The sequence below is a fragment of the Salvelinus fontinalis genome, chromosome 36 (assembly GCF_029448725.1).
Source record: "Salvelinus fontinalis isolate EN_2023a chromosome 36, ASM2944872v1, whole genome shotgun sequence".
In the NCBI taxonomy this organism is placed as follows: domain Eukaryota; kingdom Metazoa; phylum Chordata; class Actinopteri; order Salmoniformes; family Salmonidae; genus Salvelinus; species Salvelinus fontinalis.
In genome coordinates this window covers 31,393,338-31,420,725 of record NC_074700.1, presented here as the reverse complement: position 1 = coordinate 31,420,725, position 27,388 = coordinate 31,393,338, and the positions used below count along the sequence as shown (strand labels likewise).

General features: G+C 47.6%; 1 protein-coding gene across 1 annotated transcript in view; it reads right to left on the bottom strand.

Moving 5' to 3' along the window:
- The window catches only part of LOC129835663 (zinc finger protein 638-like), a 31,790-nt gene that overhangs the window by 3,713 nt on the left and 689 nt on the right, over window positions 1-27,388 (bottom strand). The window contains exons 2-15 of the mRNA XM_055901383.1: window positions 26,451-26,602; window positions 23,162-23,315; window positions 22,591-22,734; window positions 21,362-21,490; window positions 21,074-21,112; window positions 18,380-18,508; window positions 14,123-14,271; window positions 12,749-13,916; window positions 10,699-10,931; window positions 10,535-10,591; window positions 8,592-10,332; window positions 7,732-7,840; window positions 2,253-2,408; window positions 1,825-2,172 (exon numbers count right to left, since the gene is read on the bottom strand). Of these exons, the coding sequence (XP_055757358.1) occupies window positions 1,825-2,172; window positions 2,253-2,408; window positions 7,732-7,840; window positions 8,592-10,332; window positions 10,535-10,591; window positions 10,699-10,931; window positions 12,749-13,916; window positions 14,123-14,271; window positions 18,380-18,508; window positions 21,074-21,112; window positions 21,362-21,490; window positions 22,591-22,734; window positions 23,162-23,315; window positions 26,451-26,602 (4,708 nt within the window). The remainder of the gene's footprint in view (window positions 1-1,824; window positions 2,173-2,252; window positions 2,409-7,731; window positions 7,841-8,591; window positions 10,333-10,534; window positions 10,592-10,698; window positions 10,932-12,748; window positions 13,917-14,122; window positions 14,272-18,379; window positions 18,509-21,073; window positions 21,113-21,361; window positions 21,491-22,590; window positions 22,735-23,161; window positions 23,316-26,450; window positions 26,603-27,388) is intronic.

Sequence of the window (27,388 nt, the reverse complement as noted above, 5' to 3'; positions counted from 1 at the left end):
ATGTGGAGAGAGATGTGGATAGAGAGATGTGGATAGAGAGATGTGGAGAGAGAGATGTGGAGAGAGAGATGTGGAGAGAGAGATGTGGAGAGAGAGATGTGGAGAGAGAGATGTGGAGAGAGATGTGGATAGAGAGAGATGTGGAGAGAGAGAGATGTGGAGAGAGAGAGATGTGGAGAGAGATGTGGAGAGAGAGATGTGGAGAGAGAGATGTGGAGAGAGAGATGTGGAGAGAGAGATGTGGAGAGAGAGATGTGGAGAGAGAGATGTGGAGAGAGAGATGTGGAGAGAGATGTGGAGAGTCAGGAAGAACAAAGGCGATGGGAGAAAACAGATTAATTTGGCAGCAAGAACACAGAGTCCAGATATAGAACCAGGTCATTATGTTCCTATCCACCTATCTATTCCTGTCCAGAGAGGACATTATGTTCCTATCCACCTATCTATTCCTGTCCAGAGAGGTCATTATGTTCCTATCCACCTATCTATTCCTGTCCAGAGAGGACATTATGTTCCTATCCACCTATCTATTCCTGTCCAGAGAGGTCATTATGTTCCTATCCACCTATCTATTCCTGTCCAGAGAGGACATTATGTTCCTATCCACCTATCTATTCCTGTCCAGAGAGGTCATTATGTTCCTATCCACCTATCTATTCCTGTCCAGAGAGGTCATTATGTTCCTATCCACCTATCTATTCCTGTCCAGAGAGGACAATATGTTCCTATCCACCTATCTATTCCTGTCCAGAGAGGTCATTATGTTCCTATCCACCTATCTATTCCTGTCCAGAGAGGACATTATGTTCCTATCTATTCCTGTCCAGAGAGGACAATATGTTCCTATCCACCTATCTATTCCTGTCCAGCTGGGAGGTCATTATGTTCCTATCCACCTATCTATTCCTGTCCAGAGAGGTCATTATGTTCCTATCCACCTATCTATTCCTGTCCAGAGAGGTCATTATGTTCCTATCCACCTATCTATTCCTGTCCAGAGAGGTCATTATGTTCCTATCCACCTATCTATTCCTGTCCAGAGAGGACATTATGTTCCTATCCACCTATCTATTCCTGTCCAGAGAGGTCATTATGTTCCTATCCACCTATCTATTCCTGTCCAGAGAGGTCATTATGTTCCTATCCACCTATCTATTCCTGTCCAGAGAGGACATTATGTTCCTATCTATTCCTGTCCAGAGAGGACAATATGTTCCTATCCACCTATCTATTCCTGTCCAGAGAGGTCATTATGTTCCTATCCACCTATCTATTCCTGTCCAGAGAGGACGTTATGTTCCTATCAAACACACGTCTTCATGACCAAGTGGGCATTAGGGACGTCCAGAGAGGACGTCCAGAGAGGACGTCCAGAGAGGACGTCCAGGGAGGACGCCCAGGGAGGACGCCCAGGGAGGACGCCCAGGGAGGACGCCCAGGGAGGACGCCCAGGGAGGACGCCCAGGGAGGACGCCCAGGGAGGACGCCCAGGGAGGACGCCCAGGGAGGACGCCCAGGGAGGACGCCCAGGGAGGACGCCCAGGGAGGACGCCCAGGGAGGACGCCCAGGGAGGACGCCCAGGGAGGACGTCCAGGGAGGACGTCCAGGGAGGACGTCCAGGGAGGACTTGGTCATCACACCGCAGATACCAGCCAAGGAAAAATGACTGACTCAGTCTGTGGTCACATTTGAAAAAGATGCCGATTCCAAAATAAAAGGTCTCCACAGGAATGTGACCCCTCAAGGTGACGAGGCTGGTGTCTCATATTAACTACTGAACACATCTAATGCACTTCAGTCCATTTCATCTGTTCTCTCTTTACCTTGTAGTGTTGTGGACTCGGTACAAGGCTTTCCAACAGTCATGTCTGTTGTCTCCCGTTTCCCCTCCAGACTCTGGTTCTCAGGGGGGTCAGTCTGCCTCTCCTGCCCAGCTGAGGAGGCCTCCAGGCTGGGTTGGTCTGCCGGGGTATCAGCCTCCGTCTCTTTCTCCTGGAGGTCTGGAACTGAGGCAGCTGGTTGGGCGTCCACCTCTGAGGTCACAGCGACTTGGAGCAATGAGGAGGGAGCGTCAACGGAAGCTGGGTCAGTGGGAGGAGTAATATCTGCCCGAGGCTCCTCTTCTTCCTCGTTTTTGACGCTCACCTTCTTTGCTTTCACTGATTTCCTGGCTGTGATGGAGAGAAGAAGAAATACAGCTGCAACATGATAACTCAATTCCTGTGTGTCTCTGAGTGTCCCTCTCTCTTACCAGAGGTCTGTCGGGCCCTCTTCCTCCCCCTGGCTCCTCTCCTTGTAGCAACAGCCTCCTCTTCCTCCTCCTCCTCTCCCACTTCATCCACGGTCACAAAGTCCATTCTCCTGATATCCTCCATGCCCCTGCAGTCGTCCTCTGCACCAGGAGACCCTGTAGCATCAGCAAGAGGAGAGAAATGGTTTAGAGGACGAGAGGACATCCCCCTTCTGTCCCGATAGACCATCCCCCCTTCTGTCCTGACACCACCACCACCCCCATTCTGTCCTGACACCACCACCCCCATTCTGTCTCGACACCACCCCCCCATTCTGTCTCGACACCACCACCCCCATTCTGTCCTGACACCACCACCCCCCTTCTGTCTCGACACCACCCCCATTCTGTCCTGACACCACCACCCCCATTCTGTCCTGACACCACCCCCCCCATTCTGTCTCGACACCACCCCCCATTCTGTCTCGACACCACCACCCCCCATTCTGTCTCGACACCACCACCCCCCCTTCTGTCTCGACACCACCACCCCCATTCTGTCTCGACACCACCCCCCATTCTGTCTCGACACCACCACCCCCATTCTGTCCTGACACCACCACCCCCCATTCTGTCTCGACACCACCACCCCCCCATTCTGTCCTGACACCACCACCCCCATTCTGTCCTGACACCACCACCCCCATTCTGTCCTGACACCACCACCCCCATTCTGTCTCGACACCACCACCCCCATTCTGTCCCGACACCACCCCCATTCTGTCCTGACACCACCCCCCCCATTCTGTCTCGACACCACCCCCATTCTGTCTCGACACCACCCCCATTCTGTCCCGACACCACCACCCCCATTCTGTCCTGACACCACCCCCCCCATTCTGTCTCGACACCACCACCCCCATTCTGTCCCGACACCACCACCCCCATTCTGTCCCGACACCACCACCCCCATTCTGTCCCGACACCACCACCCCCATTCTGTCTCGACACCACCACCCCCATTCTGTCCCGACACCACCCCCCATTCTGTCTCGACACCACCACCCCCCATTCTGTCCCGACACCACCACCCCCCATTCTGTCCTGACACCACCCCCCCCATTCTGTCTCGACACCACCACCCCCCATTCTGTCTCGACACCACCACCCCCCTTCTGTCTCGACACCACCACCCCCCCTTCTGTCTCGACACCACCCCCCCCATTCTGTCTCGACACCACCCCCCCCATTCTGTCTCGACACCACCCCCCCTTCTGTCTCGACACCACCCCCCCCATTCTGTCTCGACACCACCCCCCCCATTCTGTCTCGACACCACCACCCCCCTTCTGTCTCGACACCACCCCCCCTTCTGTCTCGACACCACCCCCCCTTCTGTCTCGACACCACCCCCCCCATTCTGTCCCGACACCACCACCCCCATTCTGTCTCGACACCACCCCCCCCATTCTGTCTCGACACCACCCCCCCTTCTGTCTCGACACCACCACCCCCATTCTGTCTCGACACCACCCCCCCCATTCTGTCTCGACACCACCCCCCCTTCTGTCCCGACACCACCACCCCCATTCTGTCTCGACACCACCCCCATTCTGTCTCGACACCACCCCCCCTTCTGTCTCGACACCACCCCCCCTTCTGTCTCGACACCACCCCCCCTTCTGTCTCGACACCACCCCCCCTTCTGTCTCGACACCACCCCCCCTTCTGTCTCGACACCACCCCCCCTTCTGTCTCGACACCACCCCCCCTTCTGTCTCGACACCACCCCCATTCTGTCTCGACACCACCCCCCCTTCTGTCTCGACACCACCCCCCCTTCTGTCTCGACACCACCCCCCCTTCTGTCTCGACACCACCCCCCCTTCTGTCTCGACACCACCCCCATTCTGTCTCGACACCACCCCCATTCTGTCTCGACACCACCCCCCCTTCTGTCTCGACACCACCCCCCCTTCTGTCTCGACACCACCCCCATTCTGTCTCGACACCACCACCCCCCCTTCTGTCCGACACAACCACCCTCCCAATCTGTCCCGACACCACCCCCATTCTGTCTCGACACCACCCCCCCTTCTGTCTCGACACCACCCCCATTCTGTCTCGACACCACCACCACCCCCCCTTCTGTCTCGACACCACCACCACCCCCCCTTCTGTCCCGACACCACCCCCCCCATTCTGTCTCGACACCACCTCCCCCATTCTGTCTCGACACCACCCCCCCCATTCTGTCCGACACCACCATCCCCCATTCTGTCCCGACACCACCATCTCCCATTCTGTCCCGACACCACCCCCATTCTGTCCCGACACCACCACCCCCCCATTCTGTCTCGACACCACCCCCCATTCTGTCTCGACACCACCACCCCCCCATTCTGTCTCGACACCACCACCCCCCCTTCTGTCTCGACACCACCACCACCCCCCCTTCTGTCTCGACACCACCCCCCCCATTCTGTCTCGACACCACCTCCCCCATTCTGTCTCGACACCACCCCCCCCCATTCTGTCTCGACACCACCACCCCCCATTCTGTCTCGACACCACCCCCCATTCTGTCTCGACACCACCACCACCCCCATTCTGTCCCGACACCACCACCCCCCCTTCTGTCCCGACACCACCCCCATTCTGTCTCGACACCACCACCCCCCATTCTGTCTCGACACCACCCCCCATTCTGTCTCGACACCACCACCACCCCCATTCTGTCCCGACACCACCACCACCCCCCCTTCTGTCCCGACACCACCACCCCCATTCTGTCTCGACACCACCACCACCCCCATTCTGTCCTGACACCACCACCCCCATTCTGTCTCGACACCACCACCACCCCCATTCTGTCCCGACACCACCACCCCCATTCTGTCCTGACACCACCACCCCCATTCTGTCTCGACACCACCACCCCCATTCTGTCCTGACACCACCACCACCCCTTCTGTCTCGACACCACCACCCCCATTCTGTCCCGACACCACCACCCCCATTCTGTCCCGACACCACCACCCCCATTCTGTCTCGACACCACCACCCCCATTCTGTCCTGACACCACCACCACCCCCATTCTGTCTCGACACCACCACCACCCCTTCTGTCTCGACACCACCACCCCCATTCTGTCCTGACACCACCACCCCCATTCTGTCCTGACACCACCACCCCCCCATTCTGTCTCGACACCACCACCACCCCTTCTGTCTCGACACCACCACCCCCCCTTCTGTCTCGACACCACCACCCCCATTCTGTCTCGACACCACCACCCCCCCTTCTGTCTCGACACCACCACCACCCCCATTCTGTCTCGACACCACCCCCCCCCCTTCTGTCTCGACACCACCACCACCCCCATTCTGTCCTGACACCACCACCCCCCCTTCTGTCTCGACACCACCACCACCCCCATTCTGTCTCGACACCACCACCCCCCCTTCTGTCTCGACACCACCACCACCCCCATTCTGTCTCGACACCACCCCCCCCCCTTCTGTCTCGACACCACCCCCCCCCCTTCTGTCTCGACACCACCCCCATTCTGTCTCGACACCACCACCCCCCCTTCTGTCTCGACACCACCACCCCCCCTTCTGTCTCGACACCACCCCCCATTCTGTCTCGACACCACCCCCCCCCCTTCTGTCTCGACACCACCCCCATTCTGTCTCGACACCACCACCCCCCCTTCTGTCTCGACACCACCCCCCCCCCTTCTGTCTCGACACCACCACCCCCCCTTCTGTCTCGACACCACCACCACCCCCATTCTGTCCTGACACCACCACCCCCATTCTGTCTCGACACCACCACCCCCATTCTGTCTCGACACCACCACCCCCCCTTCTGTCTCGACACCACCCCCATTCTGTCTCGACACCACCACCCCCCCTTCTGTCTCGACACCACCCCCCCCCCCTTCTGTCTCGACACCACCACCCCCATTCTGTCTCGACACCACCACCCCCATTCTGTCTCGACACCACCACCCCCCCTTCTGTCTCGACACCACCACCCCCATTCTGTCTCGACACCACCCCCCCCCCTTCTGTCTCGACACCACCACCCCCCCTTCTGTCTCGACACCACCACCCCCATTCTGTCTCGACACCACCCCCCCCCCATTCTGTCTCGACACCACCCCCCCTTCTGTCTCGACACCACCACCCCCCATTCTGTCTCGACACCACCCCCCATTCTGTCCTGACACCACCACCCCCATTCTGTCCTGACACCACCACCCCCCCTTCTGTCTCGACACCACCACCCCCCATTCTGTCTCGACACCACCCCCCATTCTGTCTCGACACCACCACCCCCCATTCTGTCTCGACACCACCCCCCATTCTGTCCTGACACCACCACCCCCATTCTGTCCCGACACCACCACCCCCCCTTCTGTCCCGACACCACCACCCCCATTCTGTCTCGACACCACCACCCCCCATTCTGTCTCGACACCACCACCACACCCCCATTCTGTCTCGACACCACCCCCCCTTCTGTCTCGACACCACCACCCCCCAATTCTGTCTTGACACCACCACCCCCCATTCTGTCTCGACACCACCCCCCATTCTGTCCTGACACCACCACCCCCATTCTGTCCCGACACCACCACCCCCCATTCTGTCTCGACACCACCACCCCCCAATTCTGTCTCGACACCACCACCCCCCATTCTGTCCCGACACACACACACACCCCTTCTGTCCCGATACACACACACCCCCCTTCTGTCCCGATACACACACACCCCCCTTCTGTCCCGATACACCCCCCCCCCCCCCCCTTCTGTCCCGATACACACACACCCCCCTTCTGTCCCGATACACCCCCCCCCTTCTGTCCTGATACACCCCCCCCCCTTCTGTCCCGATACACCCCCCCCTTCTGTCCCGATACACCCCCCCCTTCTGTCCCGATACACCCCCCCCCCCCCCGCCTTCTGTCCCGATACACACACACCCCCTTCTGTCCTGATACACACACACCCCCTTCTGTCCTGATACACACCCCCCCCTTCTGTCCCAATACACACCCCCCCCCCCTTCTGTCCCGATCCCCCCCCTTCTGTCCCGATCCCCCCCCCCCCCCCCTCCCCTTCTGTCCCGATACACCCCCCCCTTCTGTCCCGATACACCCCCCCCCCCCTTCTGTCCCGATACACCCCCCCCCCCCCCTTCTGTCCCGATACACCCCCCCCCCCCTTCTGTCCCGATACACCCCCCCCCCCCCCCCCTTCTGTCCCGATACACCCCCCCCCCTTCTGTCCCGATACACCCCCCCCCCCTCTTCTGTCCCGATACACCCCCCTCTTCTGTCCCGATACACCCCCCCTTCTGTCCCGATACACCCCCCCCCCTTCTGTCCCGATACACCCCCCCCTTCTGTCCCGATACACACCCCCCCCCCCCCCCCCTGCCGTTCTGACCCACTTCCCTTCTGTTCTACTCTGACAGACAGACAGACCTGTGTTGTCAGCTTGCTGGATCTGCGCTGGTTCAGGACTCTTGTTCTGCTCTTCCTCCTCCATCTCATCCTTCCCATCACCTCCAGCCTCATCCAGGGTTACCAGACTCTGATAAGAGAGAGGTTAAAGGGTGTGTGAGTGAGAAAGGGAGAGGAGAGAGAAAGGGGGAGAGAGAAAGGAGAGAAAGAGACAACAGAGAGAGACGAGAGAGAAGAAAGAGACGAGAGAGAAGGAGACGAGAGAGAAGAAAGACGACAGAGAGAAGAAAGAGACGAGAGAGAAGAAAGAGACGAGAGAGAAGAGAGACGACAGACAGAAGAAAGAGACAAGAGAGAGAAGGAGACGAGAGAGAGAAGAAAGAGACGAGAGAGAGGAGACGAGAGAGAAGAAAGACGACAGAGAGAAGAAAGAGACGAGAGAGAGGAGACGAGAGAGAAGAAAGACGACAGAGAGAAGAAAGAGACGAGAGAGAAGAAAGAGACGAGAGAGAAGAGAGACGACAGACAGAAGAAAGAGACGAGAGAGAGACGAGAGAGAGAAACGACAGAGAGAAGAGAGAGACGACAGAGAGAAGAGAGAGACGAGAGACGAGAGAGAGAAGAAAGAGACGAGAGACGAGAGAGAGAAGAAAGAGACGACAGAGAGAAGAGAGACGAGAGAGAGAAGAGAGAAGAAAGGGACGAGAGAGAGAAGAAAGAGACGACAGAGAGAAGAGAGAGACGAGAGAGAGACGAGAGAGAGAAGAAAGAGACGACAGAGAGAAGAGAGAGACGAGAGAGAGAAGAGAGAAGAAAGAGACGAGAGAGAGAGAAGACAGAGAGGAGAGAGCGGAGAAAGTAAGCAGCAGATATTTCCTGACCTCTGGGTTGAAGGTGTCTCCTGATTCGTCCTCCTGGCTGAAGGGGTGTGGCTCCAGGCAAGGCCCGTCCGCCCCTTCATACTCTCCGATCTCATCCAAAGTCACCAAGCCCTCAGTATCCACTCCGACCCTCTCCTCTCTCTCCTCCTCCCTCTTCCGTTCCTTCTCTCTACTCCTTCTCCCTTTCTCTCTCTCCTTCCCTCTTTCCTTCTCTCGCTGCTTCTCCTTCACCACTTTTTGTTTCTTAATCAGTTCTTCCTCATCGGCGGCATCATCTGGGTAAGCCTCCTCCTCCTCGCTCACCTCATCCAAGGTGACAAGGTTACTCTTTTTCGGGGTACCCCCCTCGGACTCTCCTATTGCGGTCTTGGTCACCTTTTGAGTTTTGGGTACCCTCTTACCCTTCTTTTGGGGTGCCTTCTTGCCCCCCTTTATAGGCTTGGAGCCTCCCTGACATTTAGATTTAGTCGTATGGTTGTCCAGAGCTTGAGTCGTTTCCGTCTGATCGTCGACTGAATCTAGTATCTGGAACCCTTCCATCTCTCTGGGTAGAGAATCTCTTCGGCCTCGTTGGCCTGCGAGAGAGGAGTCGGCCATGTTGTCTTCAGTGTCTTCTAGGGAGTCGAGGATCTGGAAAGCAGATTCTTGTTGGTCGTCGGAGATCTCTTTGTGTTCCTCTAGAGTAGTTTGAGGCACCTGGGAACCTGTAGATTCGGAGGCCGCAGGCGCCTGGTAACCCAGAGATAGAGATACAGACTGTTCTTGAGTGTCTTGACTGCCCTCTTCTCCGTCTCTAGGTGTGTCATCGTCCACAGCTTCGTCGAGTATCTGGAAATCACCACCATCATCATCATCATCAGGAACTTTATCGATAAGTGATCGGGGCACCTGGTGACCCGACACCGTCTCCACCTCTTGTAGTTCCAGGGCCTTCTGAAGGTCTCGCTCCTTGGCTGAGGCAGACGGATGGGTCAGACCAAGCTCCAGTGGACAGGCTCCATTCTGAGCCTCGGTACCCAGAATCGAGGAACCTTTTTCAGCCTGGGTAGTCTCTTCGCTCCCCTCTACCTCTGGAGGTTTTTCAGCTGTCGTCGCCATATCGCTCTCTGACACAGCACTTTTCTCTTCCTTGTTGTCTGTCACTGCAGTGTCCAACACTGACATCTGGTGGCGGGATGACGGTACTACATCCTCCGTGCCACATCCCTTAGTGACCACTACTACTTCCTCTTCCGACTGAGACCGAGTCTCCAAGGGAACAAGCTCCGCCTCCGTATCGGCTATGCCGGTGGTGTCGTCGGCGGCGGCAGCGGCTTCCTGGGTTTCTGCGGCTTCGGTTGCTACAACAACAGTTGCTGATGACCTGGTCTTGCGTCCAGAGGTGGCAGGTGGTTGAGGTTTAGCTGCCGCCTTTTTTGCTGCGGCTTTTCGTGGAGTCTTCTGAGCAGGGGGGGTAGAGGAGGAGGACGTGGGTGACTCCTTGTGCTCCTGGCTAGATTTCGGAGTTGGGGAATCTGGGGTACCCCTCTTGCGTTTGGACGATCGGTTTGAACTTTCCGAGGCCTTATCTTGAGTCTTGTGTGACGAAGATGAGGATGACTGCGGTGGGTCGGTGTTCTCAGCCTCATCCCCTTCCACCTCGTCCACAGTAACAAACTGGTCCATGTTGAACTGGCCCAGATAGAAGGAGTTGGCTTCACCGGGGATGACGTCAGACGTAAACTCATCACCCGCGTAGCAACTAGCTTGAGGTAAAGAAAGAGAAGGATGAATCCATTGAATTAATTAATCATAATCAAATCAATCTTCCCCAAGTCCAACAGAAGTGCTGTAGTTTGAAATCAGATGTCTGAGAGTTTGCTACAACAGACTGTAGCGGTTATGGATTCTGTACACAATGGTGTTTTGTTAAGAAACGTTGCCGTTTGGAAAGCATCGCTCACCTTATCTCTAGACCTGCTCCTAGAGGAGAGAGTCGCTTGACTGCTTCTGCCGTGGCTCTGTGGAACCAACAGAAACCTTTAATTGGATAATTTCTAGCTCAGAAATAGAATTGTCATATAAAACATGCATTCACCATCACGCCTCGCTTTTCTCCTTCTCCTACCTTGCTCCTCTCCTACTCCTCTTCTTTCCTCCCCTTTTTCTTGGCGTGGCTGCCGTCCTGTCCGCTGCTCCTGCGGGAGCCAGAAGAGGCGCTAGAGGAGTTACCAAGTCTCGATGTCGGAGGGAGCCCTCCTCGGAAGGAGCCCGGCTGCTTCTATGCCTAGAAGAGTCTCTCCTTTCTGGGGAAAAGCGGTCGCCGCGCCGGCCTCTCCCTCCAGAAGCCTGGGTCTTCCCCTGGATGAATTCATTTTATTAGACATTTAAGGACATAATGAGTTGCCTCAGTCATTAGAGTACAATACATTAAAATATTAGCAGAAGCTAATGTAACAATATTGCTTCTGTCATGACGTTGGCCTGTGGGTAAGGTTTATGACCCCCACATAAATACCTTTCTCCCCTCTCTCTCTCTCTTGACTCTACTGAGGGACTCTTGAATAGCCTTTGTTAAACATAGAGAGTCTGGGAACATCAAACGGTGGGGGGAAAGGAACCATATTTCGGTAATCCAACCAGTGGAAAATATGCGTTGGTACTTAATGAATATGATGTTAGTTCGGTTGTCATCTGAGACATTATGACTGATGACAGGACGACATAAACTGTATCTGGGAAAGTCTACACATTATAGTTATCAGATTCACATGGAATTGTGCAATTTAAATGTTTAAATATGAAACTATTTGTGAAAAGATTAAATGTAATTTTAGCTTCCAAATGAGAGAATTGGGTTTTCATAAGGTTATAGGGCTCTGCTCAATCAGTGGCCCGCCCCTGTGAAGAGACATGGGCTATAAACTATGAAACGCACCCTTCTCCCTCCACTATATAAGCCCTTGACGAAAATGTAACCTCCTGTTCCGGGTACATTAGGACGACGTTCTGATGTCAGAAGGATTCAGATAATAACTACAGAATGAAGCCAACCTCAGCGTGAGCTTTGGTTGCGAATGGTATGAACTTTGAACTCTTATTCACTACAGAAGTGATACCTCCTAGCCGTTGAGTTAGCAGCGGCCGCTGTAAACGTGGGCTAGGAAAGGACGGACGATGTATCCAGTCGAACACACAATGACGATACTACAACGTAACCAATTTACCACAAGATACATTCTTCCGAGGACAGGAAGATCTCTGTTGGCCAACACGACCAGCATCTACGACCAACCTACCGAAGTGCAGCTCAGAGTAAATATTTATTGCATTTTCCAATTCCAAATGAGCGGTCATTTAGAATGCACAAGATACTGTATTTACGAAAGCGTGGCTTCTCCCTTTGTTCCTCAGTCTTCCCGCTCTTTCACTCAAACCAAAACCCCCTTTCCTTTGTGTAACCAGCCGTCATGTCGACTCCGTCCACCAGGGACGTTTTCTGTATGACATCATTTGCATTCTGTGTATATGTAATTCTGTGTGGTTGGTTAGGTATTTAGTAAATAAATAATTAAACCCAATTTTGTATTGCTGATTCAACTTGTTAGCCAGGGTTCGTGAAGATAACCAAGAATTTACAACTTTCAGATGAGACTGAAATAAGGTGACGATTAATATTGACTGCTATTGATGTAAAATATTACTAGGCCTTTAAGAGTTTATTCGGAAGATAACAGCTCTATAAACACTCTTTCGTGGTGCCCCTACTTTCTAGTTAATTACATTTACATGATTAGCTAAATTAGGTAATATTAATTACAGAGAACGGATTTTATAGAAAAGCATGTCATGTCACTTAATCCGGCATAGCCAAAGACACGACACTTCCATCCCTCTCCTCGCCCCTACCTGGGCTCCCTCGAAGCAGCCACCCTCGAAGCATCGTTACCCATCGCACCACAAAAGCCACGGCCCTTGTAGAGGGGAACAACTACTTCAAGGTCTCAGAGCGAGTGACGTCACCGATTGAAGCGCTATTAGCGCGCACCCCGCTAACTAGCTAGCCATTTCACACCGGTTACACTAAGGTGCAATGAATCAGACTGTCGATGATTCAAATCTGTCAAGGTTTAAATTATATCTGTCCATTAAATTCATATTATTATAATAATACATACATTCTTGTGGTCTGGTTGCCCAGATCCTGAAGGTGTCTTCTTCGTGTCGGTGGTCTTTTTAGCTTGTGTCGGATGTTTTTTGTCCGGCTGTGACTTCTTCTCTGGGCGTGGCTCCTCTTTCTTCTTTGTCTCTTTCTCCCCAGTCTTCTCCTCTGGCTCAGCCGGGCCCTGGTTCTTTTCTCCAGCTGGGGTCTTCTTCTCCGCCGTCTCCCCAGCTGCAGGGCTTTTCTTGTTGGGTACAGGCTTGGCCTGGATCCCCTCTCCCTGGTTCTTTTCTCCAGCCGGGGTCTCTTTCTCCGCCGTCTCCCCAGCTGCAGGGCTCTTCTTGTTGGGTAGAGGCTTGGCCTGGATCCCCTCTCCCTGGTTCTGTTCATGTTTAGCCTGTTCCTCCACCAGTCTCCCAATACGGTGTTGGTGCACCGCTGCCTCCAGGGCCTTGAGGATCTCCTCGGTTACCGGAGGAAAGTCCTGAGGTTTGTCTTCAACATTTAACTCTACCGGTACAGGGGCCGGTGTTTGTGCCGGTACAAAGGCGGCACTGGTGTCAGAGTCGACGGGATTGGCGACGTTATTAGCTCCCTCCACAGCGGAGATCAGACAAGGTTCTGTTGTGGCCACAGTCGTCACGGTTTCACTAACCAACGCAACGACATCACTGCCCTGTTGTGGGACCTGTTCGGGTTCTGCTGCAATCTCATTGGTTGAGGCGACGCCGTCGGTGCTCTGGGTTTCCATGGCGACCTCTTCCTCGGGAGCGGACACGGCAACCGTAGGTAACGAGGCGGAAACGACGATGTCGACGGTCGCAGGGTCTTCCTTATTTTCTTTTGCCTCCTCAGTTTCCACCCCTCCATCCTCTTTGGGAGGATGGCCGTTCTTCTTCTTCCCATCTTTTGTCGAGGAAATCCCAGCCCCTTTTCCTCCAGACTCCGCCACCGTTGCCTTTCCGTCGGAATTCATCACCGCGACGTCACTTCCTGGTTGCTTGGCCTCCGCGACGATGACGCCGTCACCCGGTTGCTTGGTAGCCACAGCAACAGCCTGAGAGGATGAGACCGCAGCATTGGTGCTGGTAGTAGTGGTTGTGGACGTAACAGGTTTAACTGGTGCTGCCACACCTTTAGCTACAGGCTTCTTGCCTTTGATCGGTTTCTTCTTGGCTTTGGTGCTGAAATGACAAACACGTAGATTATAAAATAAGTGATGTTTACATCTAAAAAGGTCTCCAGAGGAACATATGGGACAGGAGTTGTTCCCTGACGAGGAAAAACAATGGACCCTAATTGTATCCTATTGTCGTCATACAATGCTTGGATTGGATGGATGGACTGACGGATAAAATCTTGGACGTTAATGAAAGGTTAAGATATTTACCTGACAATAGATGTCTTCTGGGCTGGGGGCTGTTGAAACTTGGCCAGCATGTCGACCTTCAGAGCTTTGTTCTGAACTACACTGGGGGACTTCTGGAAATGAAGACACACTGCCTTCGCCACCGACGAAGATTCCATCTCAAAATAGATCTGACACAGAGAAATAGAAACATTAATTAAACAAATCAATTCATTTGTTATTTGCGTCGTCTCCTGACCAATCAGAAATGTTGAAAAGATGCAGTCGGAGGTTCCAGGGACCTGATTGGTTACATGGTTCCTTCAGAAAGCATTCGGACCCCTTGACTTTTTACACACTTTGTTGTGTTACAGCCTTATTATAAAAATGATTATAGTATTTTTTCAACATCAATTTACAAACGATACCCCATAATGACAAAGCAAAAACAGGAATTTTTTGTTGTTGCTAAATATGAAATGTCACATCTTTCATAAGTATTCAGACCCTTTACTCAGTACTTTGTTGAAGCACCTTCACCAGCGATTACAGCCTCGAGTCTTCTTGGGTATGAAGCTACAATCGTGGCACACCTGTATTTGGGGAGTTTCTCCATTTCTTCCCTGCAGATCCTCTCAAGCTCTGTCAGGTTGGATGGGGAACGTTACTGTACTGCTAGTTAAAGGTCTCTCCAGAGAGGTTCGATCAGGTTCAAGTCCGGGTCTGGCTGGTCCACTCAAGGACGTTCAGAGACTTGTCCCGAAGCCACCCCTGCCTTGTATTGGCTGTGTGCTTAGGGCCGTTATCCTTTTGGAAGGTGAACCTTCGCCCCACTGAGGTCCTGAGTGCTCTGGAGCAGGTTTTCATCAAGGATCTCTCTCTACTTTGCTCCGTTCATCTTTGCCTCGATCCTGACTAGTCTCCCAGTCCCTGCTGCTGAGAAACATCCCCACAGCATGATGCTGTCAAATCTGCAGAAATGTTTTGGTACCCTTCCCCAGATCTGTGCCTCGACACAATCCTGTCTCTGAGTTCTACGGACAATTCCTTCGACCTCATGGCTTGGTTTTTTCTCTGACATGCTCGGTCAACTGTGGGACCTTACATAGACAGGTGTGTGCCTTTCCAAATCATGTCCAATCAATTGATTTACCACAGGTGGACTCCAATCAAGTTGTAGAAACATCTCAAGGATGATCAATGGAAACAGGATGCACCTGAGCTCAATTTCAGGTCTCATAGCAAAGGGTCTAAATACTTATGTAAATAAGGTATCTGTTTTTACATTTTAATAAATTAATTAATTGGTTACACATGGTACCACTACAGGCCTAAAGTGGTTGGTTCCAGGGATCTAATTGGTTATAGATGGTACCACTACAGGCCTAAAGTGGTTGGTTCCAGGGATCTAATTGGTTATAATCACCTGGTACCACTACAGGCCTAAAGTGGTTGGTTCCAGTGATCTAATTGGTTATAATCACATGGTACCACTACAGGCCTAAAGTGGTTGGTTCCAGGGATCTAATTGGTTATAATCACATGGTACCACTACAGGCCTACAGTGGTTGGTTCCAGGGATCTAATTGGTTATAATCACCTGGTACCACTACAGGCCTAAAGTGGTTGGTTCCAGCGATCTAATTGGTTATAATCACATGGTACCACTACAGGCCTAAAGTGGTTGGTTCCAGGGATCTAATTGGTTATAATCACATGGTACCACTACAGGCCTAAAGTGGTTGGTTCCAGGGATCTAATTGGTTATAATCACATGGTACCACTACAGGCCTAAAGTGGTTGGTTCCAGGGATCTAATTGGTTATAATCACATGGTACCACTACAGGCCTAAAGTGGTTGGTTCCAGGGATCTAATTGGTTATAATCACATGGTACCACTACAGGCCTAAAGTGGTTGGTTCCAGGGATCTAATTGGTTATAATCACATGGTACCACTACAGGCCTAAAGTGGTTGGTTCCAGGGATCTAATTGGTTATAATCACATGGTACCACTACAGGCCTAAAGTGGTTGGTTCCAGGGATCTAATTGGTTATAATCACATGGTACCACTACAGGCCTAAAGTGGTTGGTTCCAGGGATCTAATTGGTTATAATCACCTGGTACCACTACAGGCCTAAAGTGGTTGGTTCCAGGGATCTAATTGGTTATAATCACATGGTACCACTACAGGCCTAAAGTGGTTGGTTCCAGGGATCTAATTGGTTAATAATCACATGGTACCACTACAGGCCTAAAGTGGTTGGTTCCAGGGATCTAATTGGTTATAATCACATGGTACCACTACAGGCCTAAAGTGGTTGGTTCCAGGGATCTAATTGGTTATAATCACATGGTACCACTACAGGCCTAAAGTGGTTGGTTCCAGGGATCTAATTGGTTAATAATCACATGGTACCACTACAGGCCTAAAGTGGTTGGTTCCAGGGATCTAATTGGTTATAATCACATGGTACCACTACAGGCCTAAAGTGGTTGGTTCCAGGGATCTAATTGGTTATAATCACATGGTACCACTACGGGCCTAAAGTGGTTGGTTCCAGGGATCTAATTGGTTATAATCACATGGTACCACTACAGGCCTAAAGTGGTTGGTTCCAGCGATCTAATTGGTTATAATCACATGGTACCACTACAGGCCTAAAGTGGTTGGTTCCAGGGATCTAATTGGTTATAATCACATGATACCACTACAGGCCTAAAGTGGTTGGTTCCAGGGATCTAATTGGTTATAATCACATGGTACCACTACAGGCCTACAGTGGTTGGTTCCAGGGATCTAATTGGTTATAATTACATGGTACCACTACAGGCCTACAGTGGTTGGTTCCAGGGATCTAATTGGTTATAATTACATGGTACCACTACAGGCCTAAAGTGGTTGGTTCCAGGGATCTAATTGGTTATAATCACATGGTACCACTACAGGCCTAAAGTGGTTGGTTCCAGGGATCTAATTGGTTATAATCACATGTTGTTTTGTGTGGCTGTTTACGTGGCAAAAAAAGATTGTTTAATGAAACTTGCAGTTTCTATTCTTCCACGTGTCTTTGTGCAATAAAGCTGTTTGCGCATATTCCAATCGGGCGTCAAACTGGCGTCCGGGCCGATGCGCCGACCACGGTCGTAATCCACCTGGACTGTAGACTGCATCCTTTGAGTTGGAGTCAGTCGACGGCCTGTGGGACTCAACACTTCATCCAATTCTCTCTGCGACAGTAGAATCGTTCCCGTATTATCACTCGCCCGCCGCCGAGGAATCTCTCTGATGGCATCGACCCGTTTTTGTTCAACGCTGGTCGTCGTCAGCGGTTGTGTAGTTTCACACTGCGCTGCCAACTTGGCGATAATAACCGGCTTGTTTGTCAAGGGAAACGTGTTGTTTTGTTGTTGTTGTGGTAGTATTCTGTGTCGTGTTAAATGATGCTATGTGATTGCACTAATAGTACTAAAACAGGCGAGTCCATTTCAAGCTGTGGAGGTTAAACCCACTTCTCTGCATTGATTCAGTCATTTCTTAAATCCCCACTGATGCGTATCAAAGGAGGGCGATATATGGCTTAAATATATCACGCCATCTTTTATTTATTTATTTTATTTTACCGTTATTTTACCAGGTAAGTTGACTGAGAACACGTTCTCATTTGCAGCAACGACCTGGGGAATAGTTACAGGGGAGAGGAGGGGATGAATGAGCCAATTGTAAACTGGGGATTATTAGGTGACCGTGATGGTTTGAGGGCCAGATTGGGAATTTAGCCAGGACACCGGGGTTTATGGTACTATCTATGTCTGACCCTGTAAAACAACACATTCCACTGCACCCGTTGGCGGCGTACGTGACAAAACGCTCGATTAGTTTTCTTATCTTCAACTCTGGACGCCACCGCGGACGTATTCGGCTTTTGGCCGCTTCATTTGAATTCATGTTTTCAGCACAACGTTCCCAAATGCCTTTCTATGGTAAGAATCCAGTTTTTAAATGAGCGATACGTCTCTTTAAATGGTCTCGTGTCCTTCTGAGCTGTTGACCACTTGTCCGCCGTTTGTGGTCCTACGTAGCGCTAGCAGCCTTTTAGCCACGGCACGTGCTAGCTGTCTACTCTGTTTAATAAAACGTGGAAGAAGGAACAAACAAATAATACATTTATAAAAAGGAATTGGTCACTCGTTCTCATTCTGAGAAAATAAGCACCTTTCCTACCCAGGTAGACGACTCGATTTCAACATGGGAACAAAAGTCAACCGGCTACTTTCAAACAGTGTCTGTCCCTACCCTGTCGATCAGAGACAGCGAGTCGAGGTAGGAGCCGGCGCGTTTGACGAGGTCGTGAACCTCCTTGGCTGCTGCGGTCCCTGTGGGGACGTTACTGACAATCAGAAGACGTTCCTTCAACGTTGGGTTCTGTTGACAGACAGAGGGTTATAAAGGGGTTTATCAACAGGTTATAAAGGGGTTTATCAACAGGTTATAAAGGGGTTATCCACAGGTTATAAAGGGGTTTATCCACAGGTTATAAAGGGGTTTATCCACAGGTTATAAAGGGGTTTATCCACAGGTTATAAAGGGGTTTATCCACAGGTTATAAAGGGGTTTATCCACAGGTTATAAAGGGGTTTATCCACAGGTTATAAAGGGGTTTATCCACAGGTTATAAAGGGGTTTATCCACAGGTTATAAAGGGGTTTATCCACAGGTTATAAAGGGGTTTATCCACAGGTTATAAAGGGGTTTATCCACAGGTTATAAAGGGGTTTATCCACAGGTTATAAAGGGGTTTATCCACAGGTTATAAAGGGGTTTATCCACAGGTTATAAAGGGGTTTATCCACAGGTTATAAAGGGGTTTATCCACAGGTTATAAAGGGGTTTATCCACAGGTTATAAAGGGGTTTATCCACAGGTTATAAAGGGGTTTATCCACAGGTTATAAAGGGGTTTATCCACAGGTTATAAAGGGGTTTATCCACAGGTTATAAAGGGGTTTATCCACAGGTTATAAAGGGGTTTATCCACAGGTTATAAAGGGGTTTATCCACAGGTTATAAAGGGGTTTATCCACAGGTTATAAAGGGGTTTATCCACAGGTTATAAAGGGGTTTATCCACAGGTTATAAAGGGGTTTATCCACAAGTTATAAAGGGGTTTATCCACAGGTTATAAAGGGGTTTATCCACAGGTTATAAAGGGGTTTATCCACAGGTTATAAAGGGGTTTATCCACAGGTTATAAAGGGGTTTATCCACAGGTTATAAAGGGGTTTATCCACAGGTTATAAAGGGGTTTATCAACAGGTTATAAAGGGGTTTATCAACAGGTTATAAAGGGGTTTATCAACAGGTTATAAAGGGGTTTATCAACAGGTTATAAAGGGGTTTATCAACAGGTTATAAAGGGGTTTATCAACAGGTTATAAAGGGTTTATCAACAGGTTATAAAGGGGTTTATCAACAGGTTATAAAGGGGTTTATCAACAGGTTATAAAGGGGTTTATCAACAGGTTATAAAGGGGTTTATCAACAGGTTATAAAGGGGTTTATCAACAGGTTATAAAGGGGTTTATCAACAGGTTATAAAGGGGTTTATCAACAGGTTATAAAGGGGTTTATCAACAGGTTATAAAGGGGTTTATCAACAGGTTATAAAGGGGTTTATCAACAGGTTATAAAGGGGTTTATCAACAGGTTATAAAGAGGTTTATCAACAGGTTATAAAGGGGTTTATCAACAGGTTATAAAGGGGTTTATCAACAGGTTATAAAGGGGTTTATCAACAGGTTATAAAGGGGTTTATCAACAGGTTATAAATGGGTTTATCAACAGGTTATAAATGGGTTTATCAACAGGTTATAAAGAGGTTTATCCACAGGTTATAAAGAGGTTTATCCACAGGTTATAAAGGGCTTTATCCACAGGTTATAAAGGGCTTATCCACAGGTTATAAAGGGGTTTATCCACAGGTTATAAAGGGGTTTATCCACAGGTTATAAAGGGGTTTATCCACAGGTTATAAAGGGGTTTATCCACAGGTTATAAAGGGGTTTATCCACAGGTTATAAAGGGGTTTATCAACAGGTTATAAAGGGGTTTATCAACAGGTTATAAAGGGGTTTATCAACAGGTTATAAAGGGGTTTATCAACAGGTTATAAAGGGGTTTATCAACAGGTTATAAAGGGGTTTATCAACAGGTTATAAAGGGTTTATCAACAGGTTATAAAGGGTTTATCAACAGGTTATAAAGGGGTTATCAACAGGTTATAAAGGGGTTATCAACAGGTTATAAAGGGGTTATCAACAGGTTATAAAGGGGTTATTAACAGGTTATAAAGGGGTTTATCAACAGGTTATAAAGGGTTTATCCACGGGTTATAAAGGGGTTATCCACAGGTTATAAAGGGTTTATCCACAGGTTATAAAGGGTTTATCCACAGGTTATAAAGGGTTTATCCACAGGTTATAAAGTGTTTATCCACAGGTTATAAAGGGTTTATCCACAGGTTATAAAGGGTTTATCCACAGGTTATAAAGGGTTTATCCACAGGTTATAAAGGGTTTATCAACATGTTATAAAGGGTTTATCAACAGGTTATAAAAGGGTTATCAACAGGTTATAAAGGTTTTATCAACAGGTTATAAAGGGTTTATCAACCGGTTATAAAGGGTTTATCAACAGGTTATAAAGGGTTTATTAACAGGTTATAAAGGGTTTATCAACAGGTTACAAAGGGGTTATTAACAGGTTATAAAGGGTTTATTAACACAAGGTATAAAAAAATAGGGCACGGGGGTGTGTGGTATATGGCCAATATACCACGGCTAAGGGCTGTTCTTAAATCTCAATACACCACAAACCCCCCGAGGTGCCTTAATGCTTTTCTCATCTGGTTACCAACGTAATTACAGCCGTATAAATACATGGTTTGGGGGACACAACAACGTAACCTTTCTAGTTAGATCTATGAACTTACCGTAGGGCTGAGGCCATTCAGAGTCGTGAACACACCCTCCTGCAATAGAAAGAACAGACACCTATGATGACTGGACTGGGTGTGTGTTACCTGGGTGTGTGTGTGTGTGTGTGTGTGTGTGTGTGTGTGTGTGTGTGTGTGTGTGTGTGTGTGTGTGTGTGTATATCTGTTACCTGTGTGTGTGTGTGTGTGTGTGTGTGTGTATATGTGTGCGTGCGTGCATGTGTATATGTGTGCGTGCGTGCATGTGTATATGTGTGCGTGCGTGCGTGCGTGCGTGTGTGTTACCTGGTGAAGGTTTGTATCAGGGCGGGTCAACGTGAAGGTGAGGGGACAGCCTAGTAGTTTAGGAGGAGACATTGTGTAGTTTGTCAACATGGCAAAGCTCTTCTGTACTCTCTCCATACGGACTATGGCCTGTTGGGTCAAAAACACCCATTATCACGACAACAACAAACACCCACGTTATAGAACTGCATCAACAACAACAAACAACAACAAACACCCACGTTATAGTACTGCATCAACAACAACAAGCACCCACGTTATGGTACTGCATCAACAACAACAAACACCCACGTTATAGTACTGCATCAACAACAACAAACACGTTATGGTACGTTAGTACCTACGTTATAGAGAGATAGAGAGACAGAGACACAGAGACACACACAGACAGAGAGAGAGACAGAGAGAGAGAGACAGAAACACAGACAGAGAGAGAGAGACAGAGACACAGAGACACACACAGACAGAGAGAGAGACAGAGAGAGAGAGACAGAAACACAGACAGAGAGAGAGACACAGAGAGAGACAGAGACACAGACAGAGAAACACAGAGAGAGACAGAGACACAGACAGAGAGAGAGAGAAACAGAGAGAGAGAGAGAAACACAGAGAGAGACAGAGACACAGAGACAGAGAGAAACACAGAGAGAGACAGAGACACAGAGAGAGACAGAGACACAGAGAGAGAGACAGAGACACAGAGAGAGAGACAGAGACACAGAGAGAGACAGAGACACACAGACAGAGAGAGAGAGAGAGAGACAGAGAGAGAGAAACACAGAGAGAGACACAGAGAGAGAGAGATAGAGAGTCAGAGAGACACACCAACCTACCCATCTCAGAGAGAGAGAGAGAGAAACACAGAGAGAGACAGAGACACAGAGAGAGACAGAGACACAGAGAGAGACAGAGACACAGAGAGAGAGACAGAGACACAGAGAGAGAGACAGAGACACAGAGACAGACAGAGAGAGAAACACAGAGATAGAGAGTCAGAGAGACACACCAACCTACCCATCTCAGAGAGAGAGAGAGAGAAACACAGAGAGAGACAGAGACACAGAGAGAGACAGAGACACAGAGAGAGACAGAGACACAGAGAGAGAGACAGAGACACAGAGAGAGAGACTGAGACACAGAGAGAGAGACTGAGACACAGAGAGACAGACAGAGAAACACAGAGAGAGACAGAGAGAGAGACACAGAGAGACTGAGACACACCAACCTACCCATCTCTGGCTGGGCAGAATAAAACAGTTGTCGAGTCCAGGTTTATATCCGTAAGGCTTCACCAGAGCCAGAACATCTTCCTCTGTATACCCAGCTTCTGGTAAACCGTCAATCTTCACAAACCTATCATTCGCAATGTCAGGCTAAACACGGAAAAGCAGAGAGGGAGAAAGACAGATTAGTTTGTTTCTGACCCCATAGACCCGGGTTGAGAGTCACCTATAACATGATTCATATCTGTTTTTAACGTGGTGAAGTTAAAGACATATTTCCAAACTGCTGCCACAATAATGTTTTTTCTCTAATTACACTGACAAATATGACTTTATTTAAGGCCAGACGACTGAAAACATACGACACATTTCAAATAGAGATCTGTCCCGGGGCGTGACCTAAACACCTCCTCGGCCCAGCTCCAGTAACTTGGCATATTGCCTCGCGGAACATGCTCCGACAAAGGCTGCTGGGACTTTGGCATGTTTACCCCTCCTACCTGCTCGCTACAAGTCCTTTAGTGGCTAGAGATCTGGAGCTCACAGACAAATCCCTGGAGAGAAACACAAAACGTACCTGCTGAGGACCGAGGGGACGTTTCCCCTTGGACTTGGTAGTAGATCCGTTCTTGCTACCGGCAGTTTGCGGTTTAGTTGCAGTCGTTGAAGACTTGGTGGATGTTTTAGTTGACTTGGTGGTGCTGGTCTGGTACTTGGCTGCTGTCGCTTTCCTGAAGGAGGGGAAGAGAGAGAGAGAGGGGGAAGAAAGAGAGAGAGGGAGGGAAGGGAAGGGAAGAGAGAGAGAGGGAAGGGAAGAGAGAGTGAGGGGGAAGAGAGAGAGAGAGAGAGGGAGGGGAAGAAAGAGAGGAGGGAAGAGAGAGAGAGAGAGGGAGGGGAAGAAAGAGAGGAGGGAAGAGAGAGAGAGAGAGGGAGGGGGAGAGAGAGAGAGAGAGAGAGAGAGAGAGAGAGAGAGAGAGAGAGAGAGGGGAAGAGAGAGAGAGAGAGAGAGAGGGGAAGAGAGAGAGAGAGAGAGGGGGGAGATTTGTATTGTTGTCCCTTAATAAATAAAATGTTGAAAAGGCCAGCGTTGACACCCAACATGTTAAGGAAGGTGCTGACTAATGAGATTATACACTTAACAGAAAACTAAAATACATTGTATTTTATACCCATTTAATGAACGATCTCACACCGAATATATAGAGTTAACTAATGATATCATACTGAATATATAGAGTTAATGATATCATACTGAATATACAGTTAACTAATGATATCGCACTGAATATACAGTTAACTAATGATATCGCACTGAATATATAGAGTTAATGATATCACACCGAATATATAGAGTTAACTAATGATATCATACCGAATATATATAGAGTTAACTAATGATATCATACTGAATATATAGAGTTAATGATATCATACTGAATATATAGAGTTAACTAATGATATCACACCGAATATATAGAGTTAATGATATCACACCGAATATATAGAGTTAACTAATGATATCATACCGAATATATAGAGTTAATGATATCATACTGAATATATAGAGTTAATGATATCATACTGAATATATAGAGTTAATGATATCATACTGAATATATAGAGTTAATGATATCATACTGAATATATAGAGTTAATGATATCATACTGAATATATAGAGTTAATGATATCATACTGAATATACAGAGTTAATGATATCATACTGAATATACAGAGTTAATGATATCATACTGAATATACAGAGTTAATGATATCATACTGAATATACAGAGTTAATGATATCATACTGAATATACAGAGTTAATGATATCATACTGAATATACAGAGTTAATGATATCATACTGAATATACAGAGTTAATGATATCATACTGAATATACAGAGTTAATGATATCATACTGAATATACAGAGTTAATGATATCATACTGAATATACAGAGTTAATGATATCATACTGAATATACAGAGTTAATGATATCATACTGAATATATAGAGTTAATGATATCATACTGAATATACAGAGTTAACGATATCATACTGAATATACAGAGTTAACTAATGATATCATACTGAATATACAGAGTTAACTAATGATATCATACTGAATATACAGAGTTAATGATATCATACTGAATATACAGAGTTAATGATATCATACTGAATATACAGAGTTAATGATATCATACTGAATATACAGAGTTAATGATATCATACTGAATATATAGAGTTAATGATATCATACTGAATATATAGAGTTAATGATATCATACTGAATATATAGAGTTAATGATATCATACTGAATATATAGAGTTAATGATATCATACTGAATATACAGAGTTAATGATATCATACTGAATATACAGAGTTAACGATATCATACTGAATATATAGAGTTAACGATATCATACTGAATATACAGAGTTAACTAATGATATCATACTGAATATACAGAGTTAACTAATGATATCATACTGAATATACAGAGTTAATGATATCATACTGAATATATAGAGTTAATGATATCATACTGAATATATAGAATTAATGATATCATACTGAATATATAGAGTTAATGATATCATACTGAATATATAGAGTTAACGATATCATACTGAATATATAGAGTTAATGATATCACACTGAATATATATAGTTAATGATATCACACTGAATATATATAGTTAATGATATCACACTGAATCTATAGAGTTAATGATATCATACTGAATCTCCCGGGTGGCGCAGTGGTCTAGTGCACTGCATCGCAGTGCTAAGCTGCGCCACCAGAGTCTCTGGGTTCGCTCCCAGGCTCTGTCGCAGCCGGCCGCGACCGGGAGGTCCGTGGGGCGACGCACAATTGGCATAGCGTCGTCCGGGTTAGGGAGGGTTTTGCCGGTAGGGATATCCTTGTCTCAGTATGTAAATGTAATAAAATGTATGCACTCTACTGTAAGTCGCTCTGGATAAGAGCGTCTGCTAAATGACTAAAATGTAAATATATAGAGTTAATGATATCATACTGAATATATAGAGTTAATGATATCATACTGAATATATAGAATTAATGATATCACACTGAATATATAGAGTTAATGATATCACACTGAATATATAGAGTTAATGATATCACACTGAATATATAGAATTAATGATATCACACTGAATATATAGAATTAATGATATCACACTGAATATATAGAGTTAATGATATCATACTGAATATATAGAGTTAATGATATCATACTGAATATATAGAGTTAATGATATCACACTGAATATATAGAATTAATGATATCACACTGAATATATAGAGTTAATGATATCACACTGAATATATAGAGTTAATGATATCATACTGAATATATAGAGTTAACTAATGATATCACACTGAATATATAGAATTAATGATATCATACTGAATATACAGAGTTAATGATATCACACTGAATATATAGAGTTAATGATATCATACTGAATATATAGAGTTAATGATATCATACTGAATATATAGAGTTAATGATATCATACTGAATATACAGAGTTAACTAATGATATCATACTGAATATACAGAGTTAATGATATCATACTGAATATATAGAGTTAACTAATGATATCATACTGAATATATAGAATTAATGATATCATACTGAATATATCGAGTTAATGATGTCATACTGAATATATAGAGTTAATGATATCATACTGAATATATAGAGTTAATGATATCATACTGAATATATAGAGTTAATGATATCATACTGAATATATAGAGTTAATGATGTCATACTGAATATATAGAATTAACTAATTCTTGAAAGAAATGAGTTGCTGCACGGTTGTTACTTTTCAGCAGTAGACTTCTGGTTCAGTCCCTTTGAGTCCTCCAACAGTCTCTCTTTCTCCGTCTGTATGGTAACAACCTGGCCTCTGATGGTCAGGGTCTTACAGCTAGCCAGCTTTCTGGCATCATCCTCTTTCTCAAACAATACTGACGCCTACAGAGAGAGAGAGGGGGGTGGAGAGAGAGAGGGGTGGAGAGAGAGAGAGAGGGGTGGAGAGAGAGAGGAGAGAGAGAGAGAGGGGGTGGAGAGAGAGAGAGGGGGTGGAGAGAGAGAGAGAGAGGGGTGGAGAGAGAGAGAGAGGGGGAATGGAGAGAGAGAGGGGGTGGAGAGAGAGAGAGAGAGAGGGAGGGGTGAGAGAGAGAGGGGGTGGTGAGAGAGAGAGAGGGGTGGAGAGAGAGAGAGAGGGGGGGTGGAGAGAGAGAGAGTTTATTAGACAATTTAAAAAAAACAGGTGGAATGGTTTGAGGTACTCTACATTGAAATAGAGACGAGAGGTTAAACAGATGGAATGGTTTGAGGTACTCTACATTGAAATAGAGACGAGAGGTTAAACAGGTGGAATGGTTTGAGGTACTCTACATTGAAATAGAGACAATTAGAGGTTAAACAGATGGAATGGTTTGAGGTACTCTACATTGAAATAGAGACGAGAGGTTAAACAGGTGGAATGGTTTGAGGTACTCTACATTGAAATAGAGACAATTAGAGGTTAAACAGATGGAATGGTTTGAGGTACTCTACATTGAAATATAAACAATTAGAGGTAAAACAGATGGAATGGTTTGAGGTACTCTACATTGAAATAGAGACGAGAGGTTAAACAGATGGAATGGTTTGAGGTACTCTACATTGAAACAGAGACGAGAGGTTAAACAGGTGGAATGGTTTGAGGTACTCTACATTGAAATAGAGACGAGAGGTTAAACAGGTGGAATGGTT